The sequence below is a fragment of the Aristolochia californica genome, unplaced genomic scaffold, assembly GCF_029961685.1.
Source record: "Aristolochia californica isolate CCGP_79_NKW_82.1479 unplaced genomic scaffold, dmAriCali1.0.hap1 SCAF_2, whole genome shotgun sequence".
Taxonomy (NCBI): domain Eukaryota; kingdom Viridiplantae; phylum Streptophyta; class Magnoliopsida; order Piperales; family Aristolochiaceae; genus Aristolochia; species Aristolochia californica.
The window spans coordinates 2,469,676-2,485,089 of NW_027181881.1; the positions used below are offsets into that span (position 1 = coordinate 2,469,676).

Genomic DNA, 15,414 nt, shown 5'->3' on the forward strand with positions numbered 1-15,414 from the left:
TAAACTTAGATGATAGAAAAAGTACTTTAGGTTATTTATTTACGATGAGTTTAGGGGTTGTATTACTGTAATAAAAGAAACAACAAGTGGTTTCTTTGTCTACAATTGAAGAAGAGTTAATAGCAGCAACATCTTATGTGTGGTAAGCTATTTGGTTGAAAAGAATACTTGCATTGTTACATTGTTTCCATTAGGAGATTTATTGTAATAATACTTCAACCATTAAATTCTCCAAGAATCCAGTTTTACACATAGATGTGAGATACCATGTCCTATGTAATCTCACAAAAGGAATTATTGAATTGGTTTATCGTCACGGGGGGGGTGTTTGTCAACAAACTTAAAATTTGAACTTCATCTTCATCTCTTGCTTCAAATTCATTTAATTCATCTACATGAAATTCAACTTCAAACTTGGTGTTAGTGTGGACGAGTTCATATGCACTGGAAAGCAATTTCTAGTGTTAGTGCCTCGAAATAAGAAAAATATAAAAAACAAGAGAACTAGTATATTGTAACAATATATTTAATTAAAACATAATACTTAAACCCCAAATTAGGTAAAACAAACATGATTACTACACAAATAAGTAATTTCATGTATAATTAAAATAAATTAATATACTAATTAATTAAATGAAATATTATATTATTTAATTATTGCAATTTATTGTACATTAATACAGTAATTACGTGAGCCAATTAATTGTGTACATGATTAATTATAAAAAAAGAACATTAAAAATTACATAAATGAATATAATAAGTTAAATTATTAATTTATTAATAACATATGATATACTTTAACATAAAAAAACAATTAAACATCATCTGGAGGAAAAGCAGCACTAGAGGCAGCTGGGGTGGACGAAATTGCATCGTTCGAAGGAAAAGCAACGATTGAGAATAGGATTTGCAAGTTTTTTGTTTTTTTAAAAAACCGCATGTGCGGGTTCGCACGCTGTGTAGGACGGGGTGTCGAGGGGGGAAAATAATTTTCCCCCTCAACTTAGGTATTCAGAGAGAGGGGGTACCGGTGAGAGTTGTGGCCGACTGTGGTAGGGGGGTGACGAACAACGAGAGAGGGTTCGAAGCGGCTGCTGGCTGGGCTACGACAAGGCGAGGGCTAGGCTACGGGCGTCGACGACGACAACGATGGGTGGTAGAGAAGGCGATGGGTGGGGGGAGGGATTAGGGGCGGCGGCGATTGTAGGGACAGTGACGGCATCGGGCGATGGGAGCAGAACGAAGGAAGAGGGGTTCTATTCAGCGCTGGTGAGGGAGAAGAGGGAGGGAAAAGCAAAAGGGAGGTCGTGAGGGAGAAGGAAGAAGCGAGATTGAGAGAGCGAAGACCAGAGGGTTCGAAGCGTGGCGGCCACTTCATGTGGTTGATTCACAAAATAGTGCAGAAACCAGATTCCCGAAATTAAACCGTGATGATAATTTTTGGATTCATCTTATTCATCTACATGACTTGAACCCTAGTGCTCCACTAACGACGTGAGGAGATGAACTAAATAATGTGGCTGAAATTCATCTCTTGTATCAAGTTGACTAACACCCCCCATAGTGAAGAACTAGTTGAAACTGCCTGATTTACTTGGAGCCTGTTCGATATTTACTTTAAACTGATTGTATGAATAATATTCAATTCAAGGGAGGGTATTAAGGTTTTATTTTGTTATGTTTTACCACTTCTTTAGGAGTAACCCATGAGTTTAAGAGTTGTTAGTGATGGGTTAGTAGTTGATTATTTTTTACTAAGTTTATTTCAATTACTTCTGTTTTTAATTTGTGATCCTCATTGTAGATATTTCAGAATAATTATTATGGTCACTTTTTTTTTAAAAAAAAAAACTCGTCATTTCCAACATCATGAACTTCATATCATTCAAAAAGAAGTCGACATAGGTTGAAAACTATAGATCCGTTCAGTGCAGAGAGAAGTGTCAACGTCATCTATAGTCTTATTCGTGTTTCCTTGCTGGGTTAAGACTCGCGACGCCGAAAAAAGAAGAATCGGAACGTCGACGTTGAAGTCTTGCGAGAGTGCTCGGATAAGTGTACCGAAGTCCGGATCCTCCGACCTTCTCTGTGCTCCAGTTCTCCACTCATCTCATCCAACCTCATGAGGCGAAGAGGATTACAGGATCCTGATCATCACCTCCAAGACGAAAAACAAACTCCCCGGCAAACCCCTCGCTCCCTCTGCTCGTCAAAGTCTGTCCACCCGTACATTGGATCGGATCTCACTACCCCTGCTTGCGGATACAGAAAAACGGAGATCGACCCAGGAGGTTCCAGAAAAATTCCGTTGTCCTGTCGTAGCTTTATCAATGGCAAAAGAACCGATTGCCTGGGTTAAGTCGCGTCTGTGCAAAGAGAGAGACGAGGCTGGAAAGAGAAACGACCCATTTTAACAGAGAGGAAACAAAAGCATCTGCTCTCCATGCTACTGTTGGTTATCGCAGATCAAGGACCCGTCAGTCAATTCGTTCCTGTTCATACTATGCTACTGATCATACATGTGTCGCACCAGTCCCATCACACTGTTGTCGTCGAAATTTTACGGTGGAAGCAAAATCAAAGATGGTTGTAAAATATTGGAACGTAGAATAATATTACCGTCTACTTCGATTACTAATTACCTCTATCGTCCCTCGCAATCTGAATCCAATATTGAATCCAATATTGATCTTCATTAACCAAGACAGAGAATTGATTAATAACCTGTCCTTTTCTTCCGCGCAAAATCATTAAGAGTGGAATTATAATAATTCCTATTTTTTAATAGGAGGCAGAGGGCCATAAAAGGCAAAACAAGGAAAAGCGTGAAAACCAGTTAAAAAAGACGACTGTTCAAAGTTATACAGCTGATCATGCTTTCCGATGCTGATTTTGAATCATCCGTTTTGGTTCTTCCATTGTATTTTCTACCAGCATTTGTAGGAGTCAAAACTCAAAAACCCAGAAACGATGAATACTGTGGCTTTGTAGGGGAGGTCGAGTTAATGATTCAGACAATAATACGACGGATGGGCTCGTATAACCAGAAAAGACTATGGAGATCTGCAGCTTACAAGAGTTTCATGGGGGGGAAAGATGGGGCTAGGATACCTGCAACTTGACGATCAATATTCCATAGGCGACAAGTTTTTGAACGTGCACATACTTCAGAGGGCGACGGTGAGCGGCCTGAGTTGAGGGCCGGGACACCTGCTGGAACTATCATTTTCTGTTTCTTTTCGTTCTCATCTCATTTCACATCCCCCGAGTCTCCCCACGTTTCACATCTAAAGCTAGTCCATTCATCGATGGCAAAAGAAGAAAAAAAACTAAAAGACTGAGATATTCTATAATCGCTGCAGTTAACTCCCCTGGTACGGGTCGTCTCTGTCCGTGTTGTCACAGGTCGCAGATCGCAGCCAGAGCTCCTACAGATGGCAGAAATATTCACACGAAAGTAGATGCAATGTATGGAAGTGGAAACAACCCAGGTTTTCCTCTATCTCCTTCCCTCCCAGTCTCTGAACTACTCTGTAACCTTCTGAGAACCCCGAGCCTCACCTCCGTTACCCACAAAGTCTAGCTCCAACAAAGCAGCGACGGAGTTTAAAACAAATTTAAAAGCATCGTTTCTTCCCCGTAAAGGCCTAAAGCTGTCTTAATTTAACAGTTTTCTCTATCTCAGTCTGTCTCTCCGTTATCGGCTCTCTTGTCCAGTCGATCGCTGTTAAGAGACAGCACTGACGTGACGTACCGTCGTACTAAACCCTTTCGCTCGACTCGAGCACAAATCACGTTCTACAGGAACCACTCAAAAAGTGAATCCAGTTGTCAAGGGACACGTGTGGACATGTCAAGTCATCGTTGCTGTAGAGCAAAAGCTATAAATACGGGCGGCGTGGGAAAATCACCACTGTTGCAGAGAACTGAGGTTCTGCATTTTGGAACTTGTAGCTCTTTCTCGACATTCCTGGACTACTTAAGTCTAATTTGTGCGGCCCTCCTCTCTAGAAGGAGAATTCAATTCAAACGCCGAGGTAGGGGACGGTGACTTTGTTCGTAAAGTCTTTTGCTTCGCCGAGCAGGAGTTGGAGGAACCGTGCGCGTCGTTATTTGGGTTGTGTGATCGCGTTCCGTCATGCAGGTGCCGTGGAAAGTGGCTTTTTTTGATCGGGTTGAGGATGTTTCCCTATTTGTGTCCTTTTCAGGTAGCAAGAAATTTTGTTTTTAGGGTTTGTATCGTAATTTGAGGCTCGAGGAAGTGAAAAAGATGTGTATACATTTTTTCTATAGCGGATTCCCATTTCTCACTCGAGTCTGCCATGCGAAGTGCTGGAGAAGTTTCCTCTTGGTAGCTGGGGAAGAAGCTCTCTTGCTTGCCTTTGGAGGATTTCGTGTTTAAAGGTTTTGAAAGTCTGGTGCAAATTTTTCTTTTTGCTTGGTGATAATCAAGGACGAAGAGTTCGCGCTTTGTTCAACGGTATTCGCTTTGGAGCTTCTGAGAGTGTGGAAAACTTTGGAGCCTATGTTTCTAACGATCTAGACCTATCTGGAGTGATTTGGGCAGTTCGACTTCTGGTTCTGTTTCTATACTTTTCGTTAGTTTGAATGTGGTAAATAATGGAGGACATTTACAGTGTTGCTCCTGCCAGTCCTCCCTCAGATGAAATCGCCCGAAATTTAGGTCATTCTACTGAATTTAATGGCCATGACGAAACTCTTTTCCGGTTTGAAGAATTTCGAAATAAGACTGGCCAACAACAAGGACCAAGCGACAGTGAATTTTACGGATCTGAGATGTCTGACCTAATAAAAGCTCAGATCGCGAATCATCCCAGCTATCGGAGACTAGTAGCGGCTTATCTTGAATGTCAAAAGGTTGCCCGCTGAATCATGTTCTTTTTGCTTTCTACTATTTCCGGCCGATGTGTAAGTTACACTTTTTCAGTTTGCAGGTCGGAGCTGCACCTGAGATGGCGTCCCTTCTGGAAGAAATTGAGCGTGAAGGACATCCTATTCGTGTTTCCGGAGAAATCGGAGCGGATCCGGAGCTCGACGAGTTCATGGTTGTTGCATGACACTCGCGATTATTTTATTTCATTTTATTTAGCACTACTCGTGTGCAGCTGTAAATTACTAAACATCCTTCTTTTTGCAGGATTCTTACTGTGAAGTGCTTCTCAAATACAAGGAAGAGCTCTCTAAACCGTTCGATGAGGCGAGGGTTTTCCTTCGCAATATCGAGACGCAACTGAGCAATCTTTGCAAAGTAGCCTCACCGTCGACAACCACCGGCACTGAACAGCAGGGTGACGTTTTCCTGTTTCCTACTTAACTAGCCATGTTGGTGGCTATCGATGTCCATGATTAAGTTTCCAATACCTCTCGTTTGTTGAAACTTTTAAGACTATCTTTGATATCTGCATCCGGTTAATCTTTCTGTTCGTGATTGGCTGCTTTCTGCGAACATTTGTTGTGACCCTAGACTTTGCGGGTTGCTTGTGCTTAAAATGGAATCTATCATTTTTTTCTTGTTATTCACAAGATTCGTGTTGGTATGCCAGCAGTAGGTAAGCAGTATTTGCCTACCTAGCTGGAAATGACACTTATTTGGAATGTTGAAACAGAAACATTTTTTTTTTTTTTTTTTTTTTTTTATGAAACGTGCCTTTTCTTTAATAAGTTCTAGAACTTCTCTGGTATGTGCATCTTGATTGTCGTTGTTTAATATCTTCTTTGCTATTCAAAAGAAAAACCTCAAATCTTGTTTGAATTTTCGAATTTTCGAATTTTCTTATTGGTGCAAGGGACGAGGTCAATGTGTTTGGTGCCACATGTGATTACAGTAAAGCGAGTCTTCCCTTGACTTTTTGCCGTTTGGTTTTGTTACTATCTCTTACTCTCTCTCGGTCTTCTTTGGGATGGGAAATGAAGAGTAAGAAAGTGACACAAGTAACCTTCTTCTTGTTTGAGGTTTCTTCATTGCACATAGTCCCGCTCCTTTCTTACTTGTTTGCTGGTAGGATATTTGTGTTAGAACTAGAATATATTAGCCTATCAAGAGAAGTTGATCTTCTGCATTGTTCACGTCTCATGTGTCACAGTGCTAGTCATGTCATTCGTCAGAATAAATGGGCTGCACATAATTTTGCTACCTACTTCCGTTTTCCTTTTAAGAAAAAGGGAAAGAAAAACCCTTCTCTTCCACACTTGCTGTTTTTTGCTTCTCATGGGTAGAAGATGTACAGTAGTGGTAGCAAGTCTGCTCTCTCAGTCTTTAAACTAAACTACTAATGAGCTTTTGGGGACGAACACCTAGTGTTTATTTATTTATTTATTTTGTATCTAAGAAAACCAGAAAGTAGTTTCTTTTTTCAAGCTGAGAAACGGGAAAAGTTATGTTGGTAAAGGTTGAAAGCCATTCTATGAATGTGCTTGTAGATAGAATGTATTTATGACAATTCAAATGTCAAGGGATTACACCCTTTTTCTTGAATCAGATATCAGTAGATCTTCATGTTAGGACAACTTAGATTCTTGGTAAGCCATTGATAGCTTAGTTATTGGTTGACTGATTTAGAAACACTTAAAAAAATCAGACTTATGGTTGAAGAACATGACATCGTTGCGGTGCTCCATAATCCTGAACCACCTCCATGGTAATTATGAACAAATTGAACAGTAGATTAAGATGACAAATGAATATATGATCTAACACAGATTGTACAAATAGAAAAAGGAAAGTGTAGTGAATGATTTCATGAAGGGGCAAGCCTCTTTGCACCTGAACTTCAGAGAGATTTATTTTACCATCATTGCAATAGATAAAGAGAGCAACTCATTTGTTGTTGAGGATCCTGTACAGTGGTAAGAACTGATTGGGATTTCTGGTATCATATGAGTGTAGAAAGACCAGCCAGAGTTACGTATCTCTTGTTCAATGCCTAGTTCTCCTGTGCTCCCTGTTTGCAATGTTTCTCAGTTGAGATCTTGACAAAAGATACTTGGTGTAGAGTGGAACAAAATATAGACACTTATGCAACAGTTGATAGCTGTCTTAAGAATGAAAAGTATAAAAATTAGTTTAATGAAGATGACACTCCTTCAAATACTATGTGTAATAAGTACACCCAAATTACTCAACAAATATCTCCTTTAAAATTTGTAATAGAAGTTTTAATACATACCCCAGCATTTGAACATGTCGAATAACTGTCTGACTTTGAATCAATTCTAATAACACGTGAAGTTGTTCATACATTTACTTAACAGAATAACATGACTCTTGCGGGAAGAAAGGGTGGGGAGGGATGTAATTCAGTATTTTAGTGTATGTTTAGTTCATCAATGTGTCTTCATCGGTATGATAGTGTCTTGGTGCTATTTTATCAGGTTGCAATTTCGAGGGTATCAATGGTTTCCTTTCCAATCTGAGTGTGTTAAACATTAAGCCAATGCTACCTAAAAGACCGGCCTGTTAGGAGTAGAAGGCATAGGTACTTAACTTCAAGACCATAACAGCACACCCCGCCCTCCTGAGCCGACACCCACGGCGGCATTAACACAGCGACGAGCGTTGGGTCAAGATCCCATAATCCCTTACGATTGCCAGGTTTGGGGATTGCCGTCGCCCGCGCATGCGGGGAGTCGAACTCGTGACATAGCGCCTGCTTTGATACCAAATGTTAAACACCTAGCCAATAGTACCCAAAAGACCGACCTGTTAGGAGCGGAAGACATAAGTACTTAACCCCAAGACCATAACAGAGTGTGATTAGTGAGGACCCTCACTGCTCATTTTCATTGCAGACATCTTTGATCAAATATCATTTTCATAGCAAACACTTTTGGTAATATTAAGTGCTTGTGAAAACAGTCATTCAACCTTCTCCTTGTGCCATTTGAAAAAAAAAATGTTATTCCTTGCATATATTTGAAGTGATTAAGTTTTTTTTGGTCGAACAGTTAGAATTAATTTGGATGATTTTGCCATTTAAAAAACAAACAAAAAAAAATTACTTCTTGCATATTGAGGTGAGCAAGTTTGTTGGTTGAATAGTTAGGTTTAATTTGGATGATTGATTTTCTATCCAATGATAGGAAACATCATAATTCATCAAGTCATGGTTTATTGTTTGCAGATCTTTTATAACTAAGTTAAGATTCATATTGCGTTTTACAACCTACTAAGAATGGTGTTATCTATCCTTTTGTGAATTTAATTCCGATGACTAACAACAAATCCATCTGTCTTCATCTTGCTACTTACAAACTGGAGTTGATGCACTTTCAATTTGTTCAATGGTTCACATGCTCAGTTAGTTTAAACTTGCTGAGGATTTTGATTAATGTGCGCACTTATCCTTTTCTAAAGTCCAAATTGGAGAGAATTTATCTTGTTATTTCTTCATCTAGTTGTCTCTGTTATGCTGCTTTATGTTAACTATCAAGTAGCATGAACTAATTGATAGCATAAACTGAACAGTTGATTTCAAGTTATTTTATTTAGTATCCGGGTTTGGTGTTTTCTTTTTTGGTGACTCCAAGTTTTGTATTTTTAGTGGAGCCAATCATGATATGTGATATAGGATTAAATTTGAAAGATACTTGCTGCTTATCCGTGTTTCATCTGCCTTAAGGTGTTCATTTCATTGTTTCACTCAGCTGGTACTTGACTAGTACTGGAGTGGTTATTGATGCTTGAATGCACTCAACAATTGTTTGGCCAATAAATCATTTGTTTTTATGATAACTCTACTGGAGGTATACAGTTGTGGAGGTATATAGGTTTTTTAGTACAGGGCAGTAGCTGCCAGCTGATTGGAATACTCATCAAACTCTCTGAAATTGTATTATAAATGGATAATATGATATCTCAATCCATTGTCCATCTCTGTAGTGACAGGAGAACATTATATCCCATGTTTTTGGCAACATTTTTCTGACTGTGCATTAAGTACCATATGTTCTAGATCTATTATGATGAAATCTTTTGATATGGTTGCCATGAACAGAGGAAGTGGTTGATGCAATGAATATAAGTCTAATTGTGTTGTAATTTTCCAGGTAACTGTGCCGTAGAATGTTGTTGTCTACTTCATGGTTGTCTTGTAATTTTCCTAGTAGTTTATGCATTAGTTCATGATACATTATCTATTTCATCTCTGTGATGGATGAATGTTGTAGAAGAAGTGGATATTTCCTGTCTAACAAGTGGTCATTTGTGAGGTTGTGTTGTTCAGATGAAGCTGCTGGATCGTCTGGAGATGAACTGAGCTCTGATGGGAATGAACTTGGCACCTCCACAGGTGATCAAGAGCTGAAAGAAATGCTGATGTGTAAATACAGTGGTTACTTGAGCAGTCTACGGAAGGAGTTTTTGAAGAGGAGGAAGAAAGGAAAGCTGCCAAGTGATGCTAGAGTGACCTTGCAGAACTGGTGGAATACTCATTACAGATGGCCTTACCCCACGGTAATGCTGTAAGATAGCTTGTGCTTTGTGAAACTCCAATAAAGGTGGAACATCCCTTCTTTCATTTAGTGACACCTTCATAGGAATTTTCTGTTGGTAAGCAATCATATGCTCAGAACAACATGCTCGCATTTAGCATCATCTATTCTTCATACTGATCGAAGCATGTGATCTGAATACAGTCACCTGATGTTTATTAGTTTAGTGCCTTGTTGGTGTTGTCTGATATTGCATTCATGTGGTGGTGCACTTTGATCTAGTGAGGTACATTCTGAATCTATCTGTTTCACCCTTGGACAGGATAAGAAATATCTTGCTGTTTTCTAGCAGCTTTTAGGTTATGAATGGCTATGGCCAATATAAATCCTAATTGAATGGAATTGGTGACTTCCAAATGTAAGATAACGTTAGTACAAATGAAAACTTGTGAAGCAAACGTTTGTCAATGTTTCAACGTGCTTTAAGCTAATTAGGTTTATTTGATATTAAATTTCTACTAGTCTTGTTCTTAGATATTAAATTAGGGTTCGGAATGCAGGATGACGAGAAGGCGAAGCTGGCAGAGACAACAGGGCTGGATCAGAAGCAGATAAGCAATTGGTTCATTAATCAGAGAAAGAGGCACTGGAAACCATCAGAAGACATGAGATTCGCTCTTATGGAAGGTGTGAGCGGGCGTGGAGGACCATCATCGCCATTGTATTGTGACAATGGAACAAATGAGCCATGAAGAAGTAAACAAGGAGAGCAGTCTCTATCTTATATTTTTAAACTTATTATTTTCAACTTTCTGAAGAGGTGCCTATTACACTCGTATGTACATGCCTTGTAATAATTATTTTTGTACTGGACTGGCAATTTCAATTTCGTAGAAGCATGTTGAATTCATATGGAGGATGAGTTTAACTGGAGATGCGAAGCCGGAAGCTCTCTGAAGCAACACGATTAGAGTGGAAAATCTTGCTCCACGTGAAAGAGTGGTAGTAGAAAAGAGCGAAGCCATGCAAGAAAGCGACACTCGGCTAATCTGAAACGTGAAGTTGCTCCGGACTGGCTATTGACGATGCAGACGAGACCTCTCTGTATAGCACAGCCTGCTCGTGTGGTCTCTATCAGTGTCCATTCGCTGGAATGATGGAAAGGCGTTTTAGCCACTACAGACTCGGGCCAGATAGCAACTGCAGTTAAACTGTTTGAGCTGCACTTTTTACGAATTGGCATGGGCAGTTGATTTAATTGTTCGTTTTCTTCGACCGAGTCCTCTAGCTTCATCACATGTGGCAGCTAATTAAGGCCTGATACTTGGCTTTGGAATTGAAGTGAAAGATCGTTGCTTCTTAACGAAACAAGAAATCAGTTATAATAAAATATATCGCATACCCATCAAGGCTTTTTTTCGTTGGGAGACTTGTTGATTGCCATTTCTGAAGTAAGAGTGCCTTCTACAACTTTTACAACATAATTGATGCCAGGTTGAGTAGGAGTGGCATATTGTAAAGGTCCATCTATGTATTGGTGAATAATTCAACCATTAGAAGTTTTGTAAACTTGGAGATCAAGTGGGAAATCAAAATCACCAAGACTTTTGATTGAAAATTCTTGTTGAAGTTGAAGATGTTTGAACATTAATTTAAAAAAAAAACACAAAAAAAAGAAGTGGTAGAAAGAGAGTGTTCTCGATTGAATTGAATGAATACAAGGTTTTGAGAAGCTCTTTATTTATTGATTGAAGACTAGGGCAATTTCTACAAAAAAATCTTATGTGGGACTATGATTAGCCCTCCCAAAGGCAACAAAGAAGGTTAAACTTTGTATTCTTCTAGATCCTTGATTGAATTGAGAGCACAAGGTACTGGAGACTCCTGCACAAGGCATAATTTGGTTGGATTTCAATTTTTATTCCCTTTTCTCTTGTTCTTTATTATTATTTTTCTTTTCATTGATTCCCCTTAGCTTCATTGCAAAGGATTTTGGCATTTTTGTTTCCATGATGAATTTCAGCCGTGAACTTTTCTCTCTTTAGGCCTTACCACCTTCGATTGCTCAACTTTTAGCTAGTCTGGATGAAACCAAATTTCTTCCCCAGTATTAGTGACAAAATTGAGCTAACCTACTTGTGTTAATCAATTTCTCTAAGACCAAGAGATTGAATTTTATTTTTGATACCTGATTTTCTGTTCGATACATAGATATAGAAGTTTAAGACAAAAATTACAATAATGCCCTTATATACGATAGCATCCCCCTTCAAATTGATGTTGGTAAGTCAACCAACAACCATTTGCCAACCAAAAATTGATGTCGCTGCCGAGTCATTGCTTTGGTGAAGACATCGGCCACTTGGAGATCTGAAGAAATGCAAGGAAGAGATATCACCCGACTATGCAAGGTATCGTGGATAAAATGACAATCAACCTCAATGTGCATGGTCCGTTCATGAAAAACAGGGCTGGTGGTAATCTAAATGGCACTAGTGTTATCAGCATGAAGAGAGGTAGAAGTAATCTGAGGGAACTCAAGTTCCATAAGAAGACCGTGTAGCCATACAATCTCAGAATAAGCAGTAGACATGGCACGATACTCAACTTCAGTAGAGGATTTAGAAACACGATTTTGTTTCTTACATCTCCAAGAAATTAAGGCATAACCTAAAAACATACACCAACCCGTAGTAGAGCGACGTGTATCCGGACACCCAACCCAATCAGAATCACTATAAGCAATAAGTTGAAGAGAGGAACCTGAAGGAAAGAATAACCCACAAGTAAGAGAACCTCGAAGATAGTGGATGATGCGTCGAACTGCAGCAATATGGAGATGACGAGGAGAGGACATAAACTGACTGACTTGATGAACGACATAGGAGATGTCAAGCCGAGCAATGATCAAGTAGATGAGACTTTCAACCAGGCGCCGATAGAGAGTAGGGTCATCTAGAGGTCCCCTTCATCTTTCCTGTATTTGACATTTATTTCCATAGTAGTATCAACAGAAGAAGTGTCCTCCAAACCAACCAACGTAATAATATCTTGAATATACTTATGCTGGTTTAAGAAAATACCATTGGCCCGATGATGGACTTCCAGTCCAAAGAAGTATGTGAGCTGGCCAAGATCTTTCATATGGAAAGTGGCATGTAACACCTACTACAGCTTGGTAATCAATCTAGAGTTAGTACCAGTAATAATGATGTTATCCATATAAACCAAGAAAATGACTATGCCCGCAACAGACTTATGATAGAATAAAGATGAATCATACTGACTCTGTGTAAACCTGTGGAGAATAAGGGTGCCACGAAATTTCTCAAACCAAGCCTGGGGGGCTTGGTTAAGCCCATACAGAGGACAACGAAACTTGGAAACCTGATAAGGAGAAGAGGTAGTCATACCTGAGGGGAGCTTCATATATACATCTTCCCGAAGGTCACCGTGGAGAAATGCATTCTTCACATCCATCTGATGCAGCGGCCAGGACTGACAGGCTGTAATCGCAAATATAGTACGGACCGTGGTCATCTTGGCAACCGACGCAAATGTCTCCTTATAATCAATCCCATATTCCTGTTTGTTGCCCAGAGCTACTAGGTGAGCTTTGTACCGATCCAAAGAGCTATCAGAGCGAAGTTTTACAGAAAAAACTCATTTACTCCCAAGAGGCTTAATTGTAGGAGGGCAAGGAATAATATCCCAAGTGTGATTCTCCTCAAGTGCTCGAAGTTCTATTTGCATTGCATTCTGCCAACACTCATGTGACATGGCATGTTTGTAACAAGTGGGAATGAAAATAGAGGATAAAGTAGCCACAAGAGAAATGGTGGAGGAGAAACCATACCAATGAGGAGGCCTAGAAGGGCGAGTAGACCGACGAAGAGCAGTGGAAGCTGGAGCAAGAGTTCGATCAAGCGTCAGGACAAGATTGTGAGGGGGCACAGAGGAAGTGGAGCCAGACTCATGTCCACTACGTCTTCCATATACAAAACCAGGTTTGAACCTTTCCACAATTGTCAGAGAATTATCAAAGCAAGGTAGAAGAGATAAAGATGCAGATGGCAGTTCAACATGAAGTGGAAAAAAATATTGATTTTCAAATAAAACCACATTCCGAGAAACATGTATACAATGAACATGTGGATGATAATAAACATTACCCTTTTGAGGTATAGCATAACCAAGAAAAACACACTTAACTGACTGGGATATAAGTTTATGTCTTTCATGAGCAGGGAGATGCATAAAATAAACACAACCAAATGTCCGAAGATCAGAATATAAAGGAGAATAGCCAAACAACTTAAAGAAGGGAGAAACATGAAGTAATGTAGGAAAAAAGGTAAGTGATTGATCAAATGAACCAAAGTAGAAAGTACTTCACACCAAAAACGAGAAGGAACAGATGATTCAAGTAAAAGGGTTCTGACCACATCAAGAAGGTGACGATTTTTCCAAGATCATTCTAAAGTCCACTTTGGTATTTGTAAAATTTTCCAATATTGGCACTTGGACTAATTGAAGCTCCGTAAACTGTATGATGAATATGTTTGCAGTCATGTATGCTTGTTTCACTCAAGTCTTGATTATACCTTCTTTTATTATTTCTTCTACCAAGTCCTTGAAGACGAAACAATATTTTATATTGCGAGAAGTGGATTGATGGTAAAGATAATACTACAGGTTATTTGTCTTTCCAACTTCCTCCGATTTTTGGACTAAGTTTTATTTTTCCTCATTTAAGAAGTTGATAGAATAAAGTTTCTATTTCACTTATATTAAACGAGTATTATCTTTTTTGGCACTCCTTTAGAGTGGGGAAGACATTTTCAACAATTAATTCCCCACTTTTGATGATTCTACTAGTTTAGAAACACGGGAGAAAGACAAGTAGGATTTGAACATATGACCAATCAGTTAATAGTTGTCTGCTCTACTACTGAGCTACTGAGGAAGAGCTTGACAATTTTTATTTTGGACTTCTTTTTTTCTTGAACCTTCTCCTTTCTTGGAAATTGTTTGGATAACATCAAGTGCATAGAATTCCCACTTTTTTGTTAGGTTTTGTAACCTCTAGCCTTTCTTGTTTTTTACTTTTTCTTTTCTCTAACTTTAGCAACATGATGTTATAACATATTTGTGCCAAAATTTCAGATTTAAATGTCTTTGGAGACAGAGAACTCCCTGCATTGAGTCATGAATTTTTTTATTGACGACAACTCTTCCATTGTCATGAGGACTTCTTTTAGAAAGAAGCAACTTAGGAAATTTGACCTCTAATGGTATGCACTTTATCCATCCATATAGGATAAGGAGATTTGTATTTACTTTCATCACCCCTTTTATTTAAGGAAGTGATTTTTCATACTACTACTTTTGTGGACATGGGAGGAGTTTATTCTTCTAGATGTGCCAGAGGATTCTCTTAAGTTTAGTTCTCTTCTTCATCAGCAGAACCACTCATCTGAGACATGTTGTGTTGTACTCCAATTCAACCATTCTTTGTCTTTGAACTTTTGTAGTATTCTTCGATCCATCCACCATTTGTATGGACTCAATCTTCGTTGTTGAGGATCATGAAACCAAGAACTCACACTTTGCCCGGCTTGTAGGACCTTATCTTCTTCCCCATTATTTAACGACTCAAAAGAGATAGTAGCTTCTAAGAGATCTTTAATCTTTTGGGTCAATAGTGGGTACATTTCCCAACCGAAAGAGAGAAACTAGGAGCCTTCTCCTCCTTCAAAGATCTTTTCGTTTTTTTTATTCTCTTAAAATTGGAATTTAGTCGTCTTTTATTTTTGAAAATTTCTTCTTCAGTGCCTTTGACCAAATTGTGTCTTCGGCACGATCTACTTTCCTTCCTCAACATGTACTCGCAGATTCAATAGACATTAATGAGCTTCAATGTTCCATGGGATACCATTTTTTATGATGTTGCTTTTC

The 15,414-nt window shown here is 39.0% G+C and overlaps 1 protein-coding gene across 2 annotated transcripts; it reads left to right on the forward strand.

The window, feature by feature from the left end:
- The first annotated feature begins 3,933 nt into the window (after positions 1–3,933).
- On the forward strand, positions 3,934–10,366 carry LOC137955533 (homeobox protein knotted-1-like 1). 2 transcript variants are annotated; one of them, XM_068802516.1, is made up of 5 exons: positions 3,934–4,884; positions 4,962–5,072; positions 5,165–5,315; positions 9,249–9,478; positions 10,017–10,366. In XM_068802516.1, exons 1-5 carry the CDS (start codon positions 4,627–4,629, stop codon positions 10,206–10,208), a joined length of 942 nt encoding a protein of 313 aa, XP_068658617.1. In that variant the 5' UTR covers positions 3,934–4,626; the 3' UTR covers positions 10,209–10,366. The 2 variants fall into 2 exon arrangements, with proteins under 2 accessions (XP_068658617.1, XP_068658618.1); XM_068802517.1 differs by having other exon boundaries at positions 9,249–9,522; positions 10,017–10,100.
- Positions 10,367–15,414: the final 5,048 nt, after the last annotated feature.